The sequence below is a fragment of the Apus apus genome, chromosome 8 (genome assembly GCF_020740795.1).
Source record: "Apus apus isolate bApuApu2 chromosome 8, bApuApu2.pri.cur, whole genome shotgun sequence".
Lineage (NCBI taxonomy): Eukaryota > Metazoa > Chordata > Aves > Apodiformes > Apodidae > Apus > Apus apus.
Genome location: NC_067289.1, coordinates 15,596,680 through 15,611,441, shown reverse-complemented (window position 1 = coordinate 15,611,441; position 14,762 = coordinate 15,596,680). Strand labels below are relative to the sequence as shown.

General features: G+C 41.7%; 1 protein-coding gene across 1 annotated transcript in view; it reads left to right on the top strand.

Annotated features, from left to right (window-relative positions):
- Positions 1-14,762, top strand: part of LPP (LIM domain containing preferred translocation partner in lipoma) — a 323,116-nt gene that overhangs the window by 240,785 nt on the left and 67,569 nt on the right. The window contains 1 exon segment of the mRNA XM_051626360.1: positions 12,178-12,301. Within this exon segment, the coding sequence (XP_051482320.1) occupies positions 12,178-12,301 (124 nt within the window).

Sequence of the window (14,762 nt, the reverse complement as noted above, 5' to 3'; positions counted from 1 at the left end):
AAGTACCTCTTGACCAATTAGCGAGATAAGTTTGTCTCTAGCCCAGGAGGTATGTGGACAGCCTTCTCAGCTGCATCTCTGTACATGAAGGAATGTTTTGACAGCTAAACATGGATCTTGTTGAGCTGTCAGTTCTGCTCAGTCCCCCAAGTGTCTCTTATTTATTGAGCCATCAGACTCTTCCTGACCTCCTCAAAGGCAGTCCCAGCCTTACACAAAAGACAGCACAGAAACACAACTCGAGCGTGGCCTTCCAAGCAGGGTGAGTTTCTTCAAGCATTTGATGCCTTGAATGGTGCAGATCATTAGGTCTGTATGTCAGTGCAATGGCTGCAGCCCCAGGCTGGCAGCAGTCTTAAGAGACTGCAGCTGGGGAAATTCTGATTCCTTTCCTTAGTGCACAGCCCAGTTTAGCTGCCAAAGTCTTAGGGCTTTGTAAGAAGCCAAGGGCAAAGCAGAGGATGAGGAAAATCTGTAGAATGGCTCTGAGTCCAGGGGGCTCCGAATCTCCTTCTGGCTCCACAGCTGAACAGGGAATTCCATCTCCTTGCTCTTTAGTCCTAACCTGATCAGGCTTGGAGACCATAGGTACTTTTACAGTACACAGCACAAACCCCACACCACAAACACCTGTGTACTTACCATCTGGAGGATTGTGACCACCAGGTAGTTTTTGTTCAGCTGGAAAGTGTACCTGTGATGAACAAGGGATCATATACTAGATGCAGCAGGGGAAGCAGAGGGGGAGAGCAAGTGACATTTGAATGCCATATGACCCTTCCATGTGGGAATCTAGTGAGGCTGAGGGTGCAGTGCTCTACTCTGGGTGCTTACTCTCCCTGATGCCCCAGCAAAACCACAAATGCTATGTGTCCAGAAGCATTTGGTCAATCCCATAGTCTGAAACTGGTGGGTTTTGTTTAGTATTGGATAGTTCTGGGAGCTAACTCAGTAAGATCAGCTGATGCTGATACCTCTTATTTGCTTTTGCTTTCCTGCTTGCTCCCTGCTCTGAGTATGCTGTCAATCTATCCTTCCATTTCATCCAACTTCTTTGGACATTAGTCTTCCCAAGCCACTCTCCTTTATCAGCGGGTGCACACAACTCTCTCTCTAGGGGCTCTTGCCAGCTCTGTAAGCTCCTAGCCAGGTTGCACTTTCTTCTCCTTCCTCTCTGCCTCGTTTCATCCTCTCTTTTGATACTGGAGTATGTCTCAAATCCCCTGCTGCACACTCCCTTCTTTTCCTCTTCCTGCCAGCACTTCTCTCTTGCCTTTGTAGTTTTGCCTTTTTCAATTGTTACATTTGTGTTTGAAAAATCTAATTCACTCTCTTTCCTGGCTCTTCCCCCGTATTGTCAGAGCCCTCATTCCAGCTCTGATCCTGACCTTTCTGCTTCTGTGGCTCTTCTCCTCCAAGAGCCATCTCTTGCCCTCTCCACAAGCATGATGAGTAGCATCTGCAACAACTGTAAGTAGCTCAGCCAACTCAGACCTTCACTCCCGTTTGAGCAGGTTGCAAGAAGACTGAGACCCATTGAATATTAAATAGCTACAGTGAAGCTTCTTGCAGCATTTTTGATAGCCCATAACCCTTGCTTATTTGCCTCCTTGACAGGATTTGGCCACCAGTTGAGTTGTGATAAATTCTCAGCCTATGGTTTTGTCTGCAGGAAAATGATCCTTATCTCTTGCTGCCTTTTTCTCAGCTCCCATCTCTCTGTGACTGTGGGAAATTCCTAAGCAGGGACAATATTTCGAGAGAGTCTTGGAGCTTTTATCTGAGTAATCCTTAACTACTCTGGACTGTGTTACAGGAGAATTATTACTTTGTTGAGAAATTTCTACAGCTGTGAGCCAAATGAGAGAACATTTTCATAAGTACATTGGGTGAAATAAATAATAATCTAGATGACAGGCATTTGCCCTGGCTTTCTTCCCCCAAGTGCAGTATAGAATTTGGCACTGCTTTGTTCTGAAAATATTATTTCTGATTATCCTGAGGTAATAGTGAAGCATGTGCAAGTCTCTTCTAAAGCAGCAGTGCTTATGCTATCAAGGTGATGTTCGCTGGCAGTTGCAGCCCTTCACTCCCTCCTCCATCTTTTCTTGTGCATTAGTCCCTCTGCTCCTGGTGGTGCTGTATAATTTCACCACCTTTTTCTTTACTGCCAAAGTGTCGTATCCTCTTGTCAGTGCTCAGCATCACAGCAGCACCTGCAAGTACATCTAATGGCCTGGTGGATGGCCTGGTGGCTGTGCCACGAGCTTGCTGCCAAACACTTGCCCAGGCTCTAATGTGGGGAAGTAACATGAGGTCTGCAAGCAAACTGCCTGCTTTTGGTGGACACCCCCATTTCTAAAAGCATGAGAGAGACCTTTTAAGTTTTTAATCACCAGTCATTATGATCAATTTCAGTTTTGTAATTTTGTGAAGAAGCCATTGTCCTAGCTTGGGCTGGAGATAACACAGAGGCCAGAGCTTGCTGGTGGAAGTGGTACATGTGAGCTGCTGTGACCCTCCGCACTGAGTCTGGGTGAATTAAATTAATGTCCTCATGAATTAAATTATGCACCTTTGCAAATGGTACTTGACATGATGTTAGGCAGCGGAGCTGGGTTTCAGGTGACCTAGAGATACCTGCAGAGGGCTCTTCATGGGGACAATGAATTGTTTTAAATGCACCAAAGCTTCGGTCCCTTAAAGGTGTATAAGCCAATTTGGCAACAAAACCATCCACAGAGATATTATAAAATATAGACTCTTTAACTGAGGCAGAAATTGGAGGACAAATTCTGATTTTTAGTGCTTACATCTTGTATTGAGCTGTTTCAGTACCCTTTTAATACTCTTCTAAACAGTCTTTCACCACAAGTCCTTGATGTGCAAGCAAATGAGGTCTCTCTTTGACTTTAAAGAACAGCAGTCTTCTCATTAGTATGTCCAAATTCTCTTCTCTTCTCTTGAATCACTAGGAAAGGAGTAATTTTTTAAATTTTTTTGTCATCCTTGAAGCATGTCTGTTCAGTTTCTGCCTCCTTTCCCCTGATTCAGTCACCTGAAAGTCAAATGAAGGATCATACTCAGTGCTTACACTCTGTGACGTGATCAGAGCTCTCCATCTACTTTCCAAAGAAAATTGTACTCATTTTGTTAAAAGGAGTTGGGACACTCCCAGTAGCCACTTCAAGAAATGTGACCTGTGCAAAGCTAAAAGAAAAGCAGCAAAGCTTTTAGAGAGAAAGCAGCTACACATGAGGAAAAGAGCACAGGTAATTCTGGGATCAGAACATGAGTAAAATGGAGAAATCTTCCAGTCCTAAGATGAGGCAGAAAGTTGTGAGTCCAGCAGGAATGTAATTTGCTTTTGCTACACTATTTTTTCTGCTAATATTATTCTTATCACTTTTATTTATACAACAAGGCTGCTGAGGGCATGTTGAAAGACCCGTGTTTGTTTTGAAAGTGTTACAATCTTAAAAGACAAAGCATAGGCATATGTGAGTGAAAGGAGACACAAGTTTGGCTACCAAAGATAGTTAATAATAGTCATAATTTGTTCCCATTCAGCAACTTCCATTCTGGGATCTCAAAACATTTGGTAATCAAGAGTTCATTGAAACTTTCAAACTCCCTTGAGACAGCCAAGCATTATGAACACGGTTTATAACAGCAGGGTGCAGGATCAGACTGGTTAAGGATATTGCTGAAGATAAAACTCAGGAATCCTACCCTCCAATGCTATGGATGCTGAACCAGGCACCTGCTCCAGTCTGAGAAGCTTTTGTTACTGTAATTTGTATATATCATCTTCTAATGTTAAGCAAAATATGTAGTCTTTATTTAAGTCACTGGTGTCCTGGGAAGTGTAATGGCCCATGTCACAGCTGACTAAAAGTGAGACTACAGATAGTGGGTTAAACACATTTGGTTAACCATTTGTTTGCTTTTACAGTTTTCACATGAAAAAAGCTTAGATTGAAACCTGTCTTGGTGATGGAAAGTGATGTGATTTTAAGTTTCTTTGTGTATTAAAACAGAAACCCAATTTGCATATTTTAAGTATCTTTTCTAGCCTATTCGGGCATCTGGCAAGAAAGCTATATTTAAACTGTTAATACAGTATGAATGCAAGTTTCACATGCAAAATTAGTACCATTAAAATTGCGAGATTTATTTTTCTTCTGAAACGAGTGATGCCCCAGCACTTCTGTTTTTGTTACCTGATCTGGCACTGCAGCTGGGACAGCCTATTTTTTTCAACAGGCAACCAACCTGAACCAGGGCAGGTGGTGCCCCCTGCGCAAGCACCCGGTCTAGCCCCCAGCACCATGTGGGGCGTGGTGAGGAGCTCCATCATTGTGGGGGTCTGCTGGAGCAGGGACTGCACCAGAGGAGTGTGTAAGCCTGTCATGCTGTGTCACTTTTCAACGTCTGTGAAAATGATTGACCTCTGCCTTTGTGAAGTGTTTTGCAAAAGAACTTTGAAAAGAACAAAGCTCGGTTGTTGCCTTGTGTTTTAGGGCTGCTTCTGGAAGAGTAAGATTTGGAAGGAGAGTGGGGTTTTTAAGGGTTTTATTGTGGCAGTTAATTGCCTGGGCTTGTTGTGTACTGTGTGAGCAAACATCTCTCTTAATCAATATGAATTTTGGAGCAGTTCCATTTTTACTAGGTGTCCCCCAGTACTTGTCCTATAAGATGGGAATGTGGCTTAGTTGGTAGGAAGACCATGAGCCCCACTTTGGACTGCCACTCCCTGCAACGAGAGTCCCCTGTAGCTCTATGTCTTTCAGCAGTGCTACCTTGGATTTACACAAGGGAGCTCTGTACAGGTCTTGAGGCTCATCACCTCCCTAGATGAAGGGAAGCCCTAGATGGCACCATGTACCCCATGATGTATAGCCAATGTTGACAAGGCATCTACAGCACTTCCCTTTGCAGCTTGAGACAAAGGCTTGGAGATCTGCCATCTCCGATGTATGCTTATGGTTCCTACTCTGAAGTGGAGGTTTGATCTGCTGATAGCAGTAAATATAATGCTTAATTAATAAATGCTTTGAAGGCAGCCCTGGAAGTCTACGGTACTACGACATAAAGAGGAGGGGGATTAATAAGCAGCCTATAGGGTCTTTACTGCTGGTGATGATGCATGAGAGTAAAAGAGCTTGAGTCTGAGCCCAGAGAGATGTGGGAAGGAAAGCAGCTTAGAGCAGAATAAAGTCTTCTATGTTGCAACAAATAGACAAGTAAGCATAGGACCTCCTGATGTAATTTTATGAAACAGACCAACCTCTTCCAGCCAAAAACACAGAGCCAAAATGATGCAATCTCTTTTTCTGTATATTGGTACAATGGTGAGGCCCCCTTCTCCCTCTCAGTAGTATCACCCAGCTTGTACCTGGCTTGTTTTAAAAGTACCTAAAATGTCTGTTACCCAAGTAAATGGGGTTAATAGGAAAACACAAAACAGCCAGCTCCCCTTTTTGTATGAGATAAGTCTTGACAAGTGAAGTGTATTTCTGCAATGATAGGGGCAGAAAGCCTCAGGCAAGATCAGGCATTGCTGCACTTGTTTCTGTATATACATTTAAGCACTAATGGGGCATCAAAATGTAGTATTTTATAGGTGTTCTTATGTGAAATATAGTTGAAATCTGCTGTTTCCTGAGATAACAGGTAAAAAAATTATTACTTGGAGATCTGTTTGGTTTGCTTTTTCTAATGAGAAATGGCCAGTGTTGCTCTATAAAAATCTAGCTCTTCTTCTGTTAACCCTGAATATATAAATGACTCTCCATAATAGAAGTGGAAGCTATTATTTGACAGTCATGCTCAATCAGCAGCAAGCAGCAGATAGTGGTGTTTACAGATTATCCAACTTTTTAAAAAACCCAGCAAAAAACCCCAGTCCTTCCAGATTCAAAACATGAGTGCAAATGTAGAGAACAGCAAGAAAAGCTACTTAACCTGTAGAACAGAATAGAACACAAACAATCCAAGGACTAAACAGTCATGCTTATTTATTACTGTGCTTGATTATTAATGAAATACTTTGTTGCTGTGTAGTTGCTGATTAATTAATTGAGAAATATTGTTAAACCCATTTTACAGAATAACTGAAGTGCATGTATAGTAATCCTATTTAATTCAGTATCAATACACAGAGATCAAGGTTTTGTCTTCATGGCTATAATCTCAAACCTGGGCTCCATAGGGTTGAAACAGGCATCTATATGAGCAGCCTGATTTTCAGATGTCCTGAGAACTTCTCAGCTATTTAATGATTTTGCATTCTGGCTCTGTCTTCCTTTTAAAACCAGCAGACCTCCTCTTCCACCTGTCTGCATCCCAGTTTCACAGTGTCAGAAAAACATATATGTAGAAAAAATTGCAGCCTGTAAAGTTAAAATGGAGGAAAAATAGTTTATTGTTATTATTATTGCTCAAATTCTGTGTAACTGTCACAAGAGATTGTAGAATCTAAGAGTTTAGCAAGATTAGAATAGGACTGGGAATGTGCATGGATAGCTGAGGATATAGTTACAATAATGAAGTTTAAAAATAAAGAAAAATATCCTCTAGAGCCTTGAAGTATTTACAAAACTGTCCTATTTCACAGCAAGCCTGTGTTTAACAAATGAGGGCTCTCCTGCCAGAACTGCCCATTCTGGATTGCTGGTTTGCTGCGGGAAGTGGTGGCAAGGCAGGTAGGCAGTGAGTGAACTGGTAGCTTTTCCTGCCCTGGATAATGTCGCAGAGGAGACCTCATTCCTGCCTGCCCAATAACTTGTGATTTTGGGGTGCTGGTGTGGGCAGAAGGCCACTAGCTATCAGTGGTTTTCTCGTCATGAAGGAAAGCTTCTTCAATTGATCTTGGTAAATTATTCTCCATCCAGGAGTAGACCAAGTGCTGTGGCTGTCTCAGAGAATCTAGGCAGAATCGTATTTTCAGGAATCTATATGTATTCTGGGAGCTGTAGCTTTTCACTGGGAAAATAAATCAAGAATTAAAATATTTTTCCAGTGCATCTCCTTTGTAAGAGAGATCAGTTGGCCTTAATTATAAACTGAATTACAGCTGCAGGCAATCTTGATGTTTCTTTGGGAGCTTGACTCATGGGAGATGTGGCACCATGCTGGATTTTTTGGTCTGAAAGTTTGCGATTGTTTTGGACAGTAAATAACTTAAATGAAAAAGTATGGTCTTTGTCGGGCCATTGAACAAAAAAATGTGGTGTGTTGCTGTTTAACTGTTTATGTAACTGATCATCAGTTTTAGTGACTGAAGTGAAAGGGAAGTGCTAACTTTATGCAGATGAACAAGAAGAAAAAATGAAAGGGAAAGTAAGTATCAGTGAAAGATGCTTCTGGCTGCCTTTCAGTTCCAAATTGGGCTAATTCTACCTTCTGAAAAGAAGATAATTTCCACGTTTCTGTAATTGGGAACACATAATTGAAGTTATTTTCTCTCAGAGAGAAGAAGCTTCTTCTATATCATTTGGAAATGGACAAGAAAAATGACCACATACAGTGCACTCTGAGTGATGGTGCATTCATCATAGCATCATCTTCAGATGTCTTTACAGATTTTTCATTGTGGTTTTTACCCGTTTAGGTAAAAATGTATATGAGGATGGGGAAAGTTCATACTGGTGAATGTACCATGCTAACTGCAGAGCTCCTTTCTCTGGGCAGCCATTGCATCAGAGACAGCTGATGACTGGTGAGGTCTGGAGAAGAAAATACACCAGAGAAGCACTGAAACAAGTATCAACTTTGTGTACCAAAATAATTATGCAGTGATTCCACACGGCTGCTTCTTTGACCTGACTTTTTAGGAACTGAACTTTAATGAGGAAGATGAGCCAGATGTTGTTGCAGTGCTTTGACAGTGGCACATGGTATTAGCTCATTTCCTTTTGTTTGTAGCATGAAGATATTTTCTGCCACGGAGTTTAACCCTGGGAATGCTGGTATTTTCCTGAACATCCTATTAACTAAGCATGCAGGACAGTGGTTATTCATGAAAGCATCTGCATCTGCACATGCATCTGTGCTTGTCATGCTCTTTCCTGAGGTTGCTCAATATTTGATTGTTGTAGCAAAAGCTGGACTCAGGTGCTGCTGCTCCCAAAGCATGATCCCTTCATGTGCCTTTTTGCTGACCAAAGCTTTTTTCCATTTTCATAGATCAGTTTATCATCCCTGATGTTGCTGTGGTTAGCCAGACAGAGTGCTGCTCAGGGAATTTAGGAGGCCGTGTCACAATTCTGCACAGACCGCAGCTTTGAGCCGTGTTTAGCTAAGGGTGTATATGTTTGTGTACATTGAGGCATCATGGAGAAAAGAGAATGCATGAAGATGACTGTGGCAGATTAGACAGCAAATTAGGTTTCTAGACAGTGTTGGTCATTGTACAGATCAAGAGAAAATGGAGGAAGTTTAAGTAAACAGCACAACTCTATTTTGTAAGGAAAGCCGGAGTTATATTTTTACCCTGACCTTACAAAGAAAGAGGAAGGAAACTGTTCTGCTGAAACAAGCATTCTAGATTGAACTAAGGATACACTTTTCTCTCTGTGTTTGTGTGCGTGCGTGTCCCAGCAAACTCAACAACATGTTCATATGCATGAAATGCATTTTCCTGGAGGCACATAGTCAAAATGTGCCATGCAAGAAGGAGAAAGATGTGCCTAGCACTGCTTAAATGTTGGTCAAAAAGGCATAGCATTTTATTCAAAATAAGGTAAAGCATCTCATAAAATTGTGGTTAGTGTTTGTTATTTTTACTGACATTGGGTACTGGATAAGAAATCTGCCTGCTTTGGAAAAGTGCAATGTAGATAAAATACGAGAGGAGCCTGTTTATTGTGTGTATGAGGCAACGTGGCCTCCAAAACCAGATAAATTCAGACAGAACAGATTTTGGTCTTTCATTTTAAATGGCACAGCCCAAACCCTTACTGAAGCAGGCATGAGCAGGCGCCCTGATAGGGAGGTGTGTGGGAAGCCAGTGTGGAAGAGAGGGAGAGGCTTCACACCCTGCCTGCCCAGGGTGTCCTGCCAAAGCCCGGCTCGTGGTGCCCAGTGGATGTGGTGGTTTTGGGATGGAGAGTGGCTGGTGTAGGTTGCCAGTGCCTGGCCCCTGTGGGCTGTGTGTGAGGCTGCAGAGGTGGGGCTTCCAGCACCCTGGTTGCAGGTTTTGTCTTTGCCTTAGAGCCCATGTGTGATGATGGACAGATCGCTTCAGCTCCATGTGTCTTGCTTCCGTTTCCTGTGAGCAGACAGTAGTTTGTGCTTTCTGTTTTGGTCCATTAATATTATAAAGCCCAAGGGTAAAGGTGGTGTTTTGAATTATCTATAGACAGAACCCAGCAGAAAGGTTGGAGCATGGTGCTTCCACACATTTCTGCCACACTGGTGATTGCTAACAGGGAAAATACAGGGATGGGGCCATCATCAGAGAAGACAGTGACAGGACAAGGGGTAATGGTTTTAAACTGAGAGAGGGCAGATTTAGGTTTGATATTAGGAAGAAATACTTCACTATAAGGGTGGTGAGGAACTGGAATGGGTTGCCCAGGGAGGTTGTTGATGCCCCATCCCTGGAGGTTTTTAAGGCCAGGTTGGACGAGGTTTTGTGCAACCTGATCTAGTGGTAGGGTTCTCTGCTCATAGAAGGGGGATTGGAACTTGAAGATCTTCAAGGTCCCTTCCAAATTTCATGATTCTATGATTCTATGATCAGCTCTGGCTGTACTGTCTTCTTTGTGCAAAGTCTAGAGGAGTCTCAGTCAATAGGGTGGCAATGGTTGTTCATTTCTGCATGGAAACTGAAATAGGTACAATAGATAGAATAATGTTTTAAGAGACTCAGTTGCCAGATTGATTTCTCAAGCTAATATGTCCTTGGCTGCACTTGCTGTGTTAAAATAGAAGTTCAGGTGAGATTCATGATCAGCTCTTAAGAACAAGAGAGAAAAGGAAAAAAATAGGTCATTCCAAGATGAAATGCTTTACATTTGGCACCTTAAATTGGCTTATTAATAAACTTTTTTTTTTTAAAGGTTTATTCTATTTATTATTTTTAATTAAATAGTTGTCGACTAGCCTTCTAAAAACAGCTACAAAGCACTGGCCAAGGGTGTGTGGATGAGCTAGGTCAAGTACCTGCTTCTGAAGCTGCTAGTCATATTAGTGGCCTTATCCCCACCAAAATCATATATCCCACAGAGATGGCATGTACATGACTTAGAAAGCAAATGCGAGTCCTGTGCATGGTACAGGCTTGTCTCTCCATATGAAAAAAAACACTTGTGGTAACCCAAACACATCAACATGATTGGATTTATACAATAGAGTTTACTGAGCTTGTGTGTGGATGTTCAGGATTTCCAGATGTTCAACAGCTTCCTCAGAACAAATGCTAGGCATCTAGAAATCCTGGACATATGCACAAAACCCTTGAATATTGCTCAGAAAAAAATCCTTGCACAGAAAAATAAAACATCTGTGGCAAAACCTGAGTGTGTGGTAGGTCCGATCTATATTCTCAGTCAGGGGAGATGAACATACAGTAGATAGACCTTGCACAGCCCTCCAGGGAAATTCATCCAGCCTAGGGCTTATTCCCTTTCTTCAAGTGTTCTTTCTTCCACGGGATCATGCCAACCCTCTCCATTGTGCACTGCTGCTGCTCTGTTAGAGAGCAAGTGGTGGGCAGGCAGTGGGTGCAACTGCTGTGTTGGGTCTGCAGGGCAAATCCAGCACTTCCAGGGAGTGCAGTTGTGCTGCCTCACTCATGGGGGCAGGTGTCTGGGGGATAGAACAGGTCAACAAGCAAGAGATGTGATGGTGTACAGCTTAGCCTGGACCCTAGAAAAATAAATATGACAAGGTCAGGAACATGCAAGTGTTTGGTTTCTGGGAGTGGGTGATCAAAGTATTATTGTTAAATGCCATTCTGAGACCATTGCCACATTGATTGATGTCTCATTTGAAATTTTCTTGCCTGAAAGAAAAAAGCATGAAAGCATTTAGTTAATTCTTTTTTAGTGCTTTAAAGCTGCTGTTCTCTGTTGAACATGACTGGCTCAATAAAGATTCATTGTGTCAGATATAGTCTCTATAAGCCAGATAGAAGTGTCCAGTGTGTTGTTTATCCAGTGACTTTAAATTTTCTTCCCATGTAAATAGGTATGGAGCATGGAAAAATGCTTTCTTCTAGACTAAGGCTCATAATTTCATATCTAAGGTCCAATCGTTGATGAAGGCAGCAATTAATCAATGAAATCACTCGCTTTACTGAAATGTTGCATTTCATAAATAAGTTATTTTTTGCATGCAAGTCTTTCAAGAAAGCAGTGCACGCAAGGAAAGCTGGTGTCAGCATTTTTTAATCCTGAAGTGACCGAGTTTCTCATTATGGACACCAAACTTAGCTTCTTCTAAGAAACTTCTAGGCATGAGACTATTTCTGTACTTCTCAAAATCTGCCCGTGCTTTTGCTGTTTTCCAGGGAGACGGCTCACTGAGACAGACTGCATATACTGTATGCCAGCTGTTAACATATGGAGGCCAAGAGGTCTCACTTTCTAAGCACGTGTTAAAACCTTTGTATCCCTAGTACTAAAAATCTGTGGACCAGCCCCTGCTTTCACTAATATTAACAGCAGGATTTGTGTCAAAACAAACAAGAAGAGAACATAACAAGCAGCTCGGGATTATCTGGTTTTGTCCATATACTCCACCACTGTAGGGATGATTGTTCTAGCATCTTTTATATTGCGTTGTTAAATGATGGAAGCTTTTGCCAAATCCAAACTGAAATGCTTCCAAAGCCTTTTTCAGTGTTGGAAAATGTTTGTATCAAGTTATCCTTGGAATAATTTTCTCCTTTATTTATTATTATGTGCTACCCAGTAGACACCTAATTATGGAGCACAAAATACTTCTCATTCTAGGAGAATATATATCACTTCACTGGATGTTTTTAGGAGTCCATTTTCATTACATTAAATGAGATGTTTGCTTGTGTGAATCCCTTGGGTTTTAAAAAAAACAAAAATAAAACAAAGACTTAAGTTCAGCACTGAACAGCCAATAGATCCTCTTACTGTGAGTGAATGCTTTTATACCACATCACAGATTGTTTGTCCTTCTTTTTTTTTTTTTCAGAGTGGGTATCCAAGCTCTGGAACTACTTCAAGTACTCCTGCCTTCAGGCCTGAGGATGAGCTGGAACATCTGACCAAGAAAATGCTGTATGACATGGAGAATCCTCCCTCAGATGACTACTTTGGTGAGCAGTGCCACATCACAAGTATCCATAGCTCCTTTCCCTGTTTATCAGGTTTGGTAATGGGGAATTGTAATAATCCTTCAGAATTCTTATGTAATTTCAGTGTAAATCCCATGATCGCTTGCTGTATTTATAATCTTTCTGATTATAAAGTTGAATTTTTCAGTGTCTAGTTCATTTTAACAGCACCTATGCTCAGCTTCTAGGCTGAGTTCAGGTGTGGGGCAATGTCTTGCTCGTTTCCCTTCTCATTGTGGCTGCAAAAACCCCGTAAGTGTAGTTGTGTTCTGCTCCCAAAGCAGGGATTTTCATTTTCTGTGTGCTGGCATAGAGTAAAAGGAAATCCATTTGCAGTCAAATAGGTTGTTTTTACATGGGGACCCAATAGCCCAGAACTGGATCCAACAAGTATGAGGAAAACAAATCTGAACTGATGAGCTCAAAACCATGTCATCTTCCTTGTAAAAAGATAAGCAGCTAATTTCCTTTTTAGGTGGTATGGAATGGAATTATCTCAGGCATCTCTAGGTGTAAAATATATATCTTACCTTTATATGAAACACAGGTGCTGTGGCCTCTGGGCTCAGTCAAGAGCCTCGGGCACGTTTTATGCATCTTGTCTGTCTGCAGGCTTGGGTGATAGTGTTGTCAGGAAAAAAATGCTGTAGTTTGTAGAGTTAAAGACTGAGGCAGGCCATTCTATTGTGTTTTTTATCTTCCTTTATTTCATTGTTTCTTAAAAACTTTATTCAGATTGCCCCCTAGCTGGATTTACTAAATATTTTGATCTGACCAAAACATTTCTGGCTTAAGGAAACTTTGGTTTGATTTAATCAGGTGGGACCAAAGTTTCACTAATAAACAAGGACCTTGTCGTGACAAGGATCTCATTACATTAAAAGGTCAAGATGTTCTCATCAAACAAGCATTGCCTTAGTAGATGGGATTGATATCAGTCCCCATTCTCCATCAGCACCTTCTGCCTTCTATGGTTTCCACTCTCACAGCCGAAATGTCTTCTGTATAAACTTTGATAGTCATCAGAGTTGATGACTAGCACAGATCTGAGGTGTGAGCAAGAATGACTAACCAAAGAGAAGATAACCAGAGAGCATTTTCTGTGCTTCTGTGTTTGACGTCGTCCCTGCCCATATGCATTTGTGTTTAGTCTCTGATGTTTTAAAAGCAAAGCAACAACCAAACAAACTTAACATGTATGTAGCCATTAGTGTGGGCGGGCAAGAGAAAAACTTTTTTCCTGTTCCCTTCAGGCAAATGGCTGAAGCCCTGGAGCATGAGATTTGATTACAGTCATTTTCTTAATGCAGAACTGTGAGTGGCAGGAGCTGGCTGATAGACCAAAGCCCACCCAGTTCTCCTCATAGCTCAAGAAGGTAGGCAGATGAACAAAGAACTTGAAGATTCACAGGCTCCAAGGACCTTGGAGAAAGGACCTTGCCATTATACTGCCTAATGTCCTACTCTCGGTTTCTCCCAGAAAAATAATTGAATCATGACTTTTTTAAAAAAAATCTAATCTTAAAGACTTCAAGCAATGGTGAGTCAACCACCTACCCTGATAAGCTGTCCTAATGATTAATTTTTCTTACAGCTCAGAAATTGCTTCCTGAACTTCAGCTTTAGTTTTGTTTAGCACTTCTATTTATGAAGCTGAAATACTCAGGTTCTGCAGAATAATACTGTATCACTGAGATGGCCCTGCTCTGCTTGACAGTGTGTTACATCAAAGTGTTTTAATCCAAAAGGGATGCATAGCTCAAAGGATTGGAACATAAAGTCTTTCAATGTTAGGTTACCAATTTTGCTATCAGATGGGAGGTCAGACCAGTGCCATGCCAATAGCTCTTAATTCAGCAGGAGACAAGAAAAAGGGAAGGTGGCTCTAGAGCATTCCGAAATTTTTCCAGTGTTGTTTATGTAAGATTAAAGATGGAATAATCATGCATGATGCAAGCTGGAAGATGAACCCCAAACAACAACCTTAGTCCTACTGTGGACAGGTGATATTTAATTACAGGCTGCACCTGATTAGAAGTGTAGTCTTCTAATTGCACTGAGTCTGTGCCACTGAAGGTCATCTCTGAAGTGGTGTCCAGCCTTGGCATTCTTGATGTGTGGGAAAACCTTGTGTTGGGCTGAACTCTTCCTCAGCTCTCTAAGCATGCTGTGCCCCGTGCAACCATTCTGAGACACAGCCAGGATTAATTATATACCTAATAAGAAAAACATAAAACAAAAACAGCACTTCTGGAGTGCAACTGCTTTTTATGGCTGGATAAAATCAAAGAGGTGGGCTGCCCTCATCCTGCTATGTTCGTCACAGTCCAAGCTACTCACAGGGGGAAAGATGGTCTCTGGAGTCACAGTGGGTGAGGCTTTTTGATATGGCAGTGCAGGGCAGGAGTTTTGTACTAATTCTGGCTATGTCAGAGCTAAATAC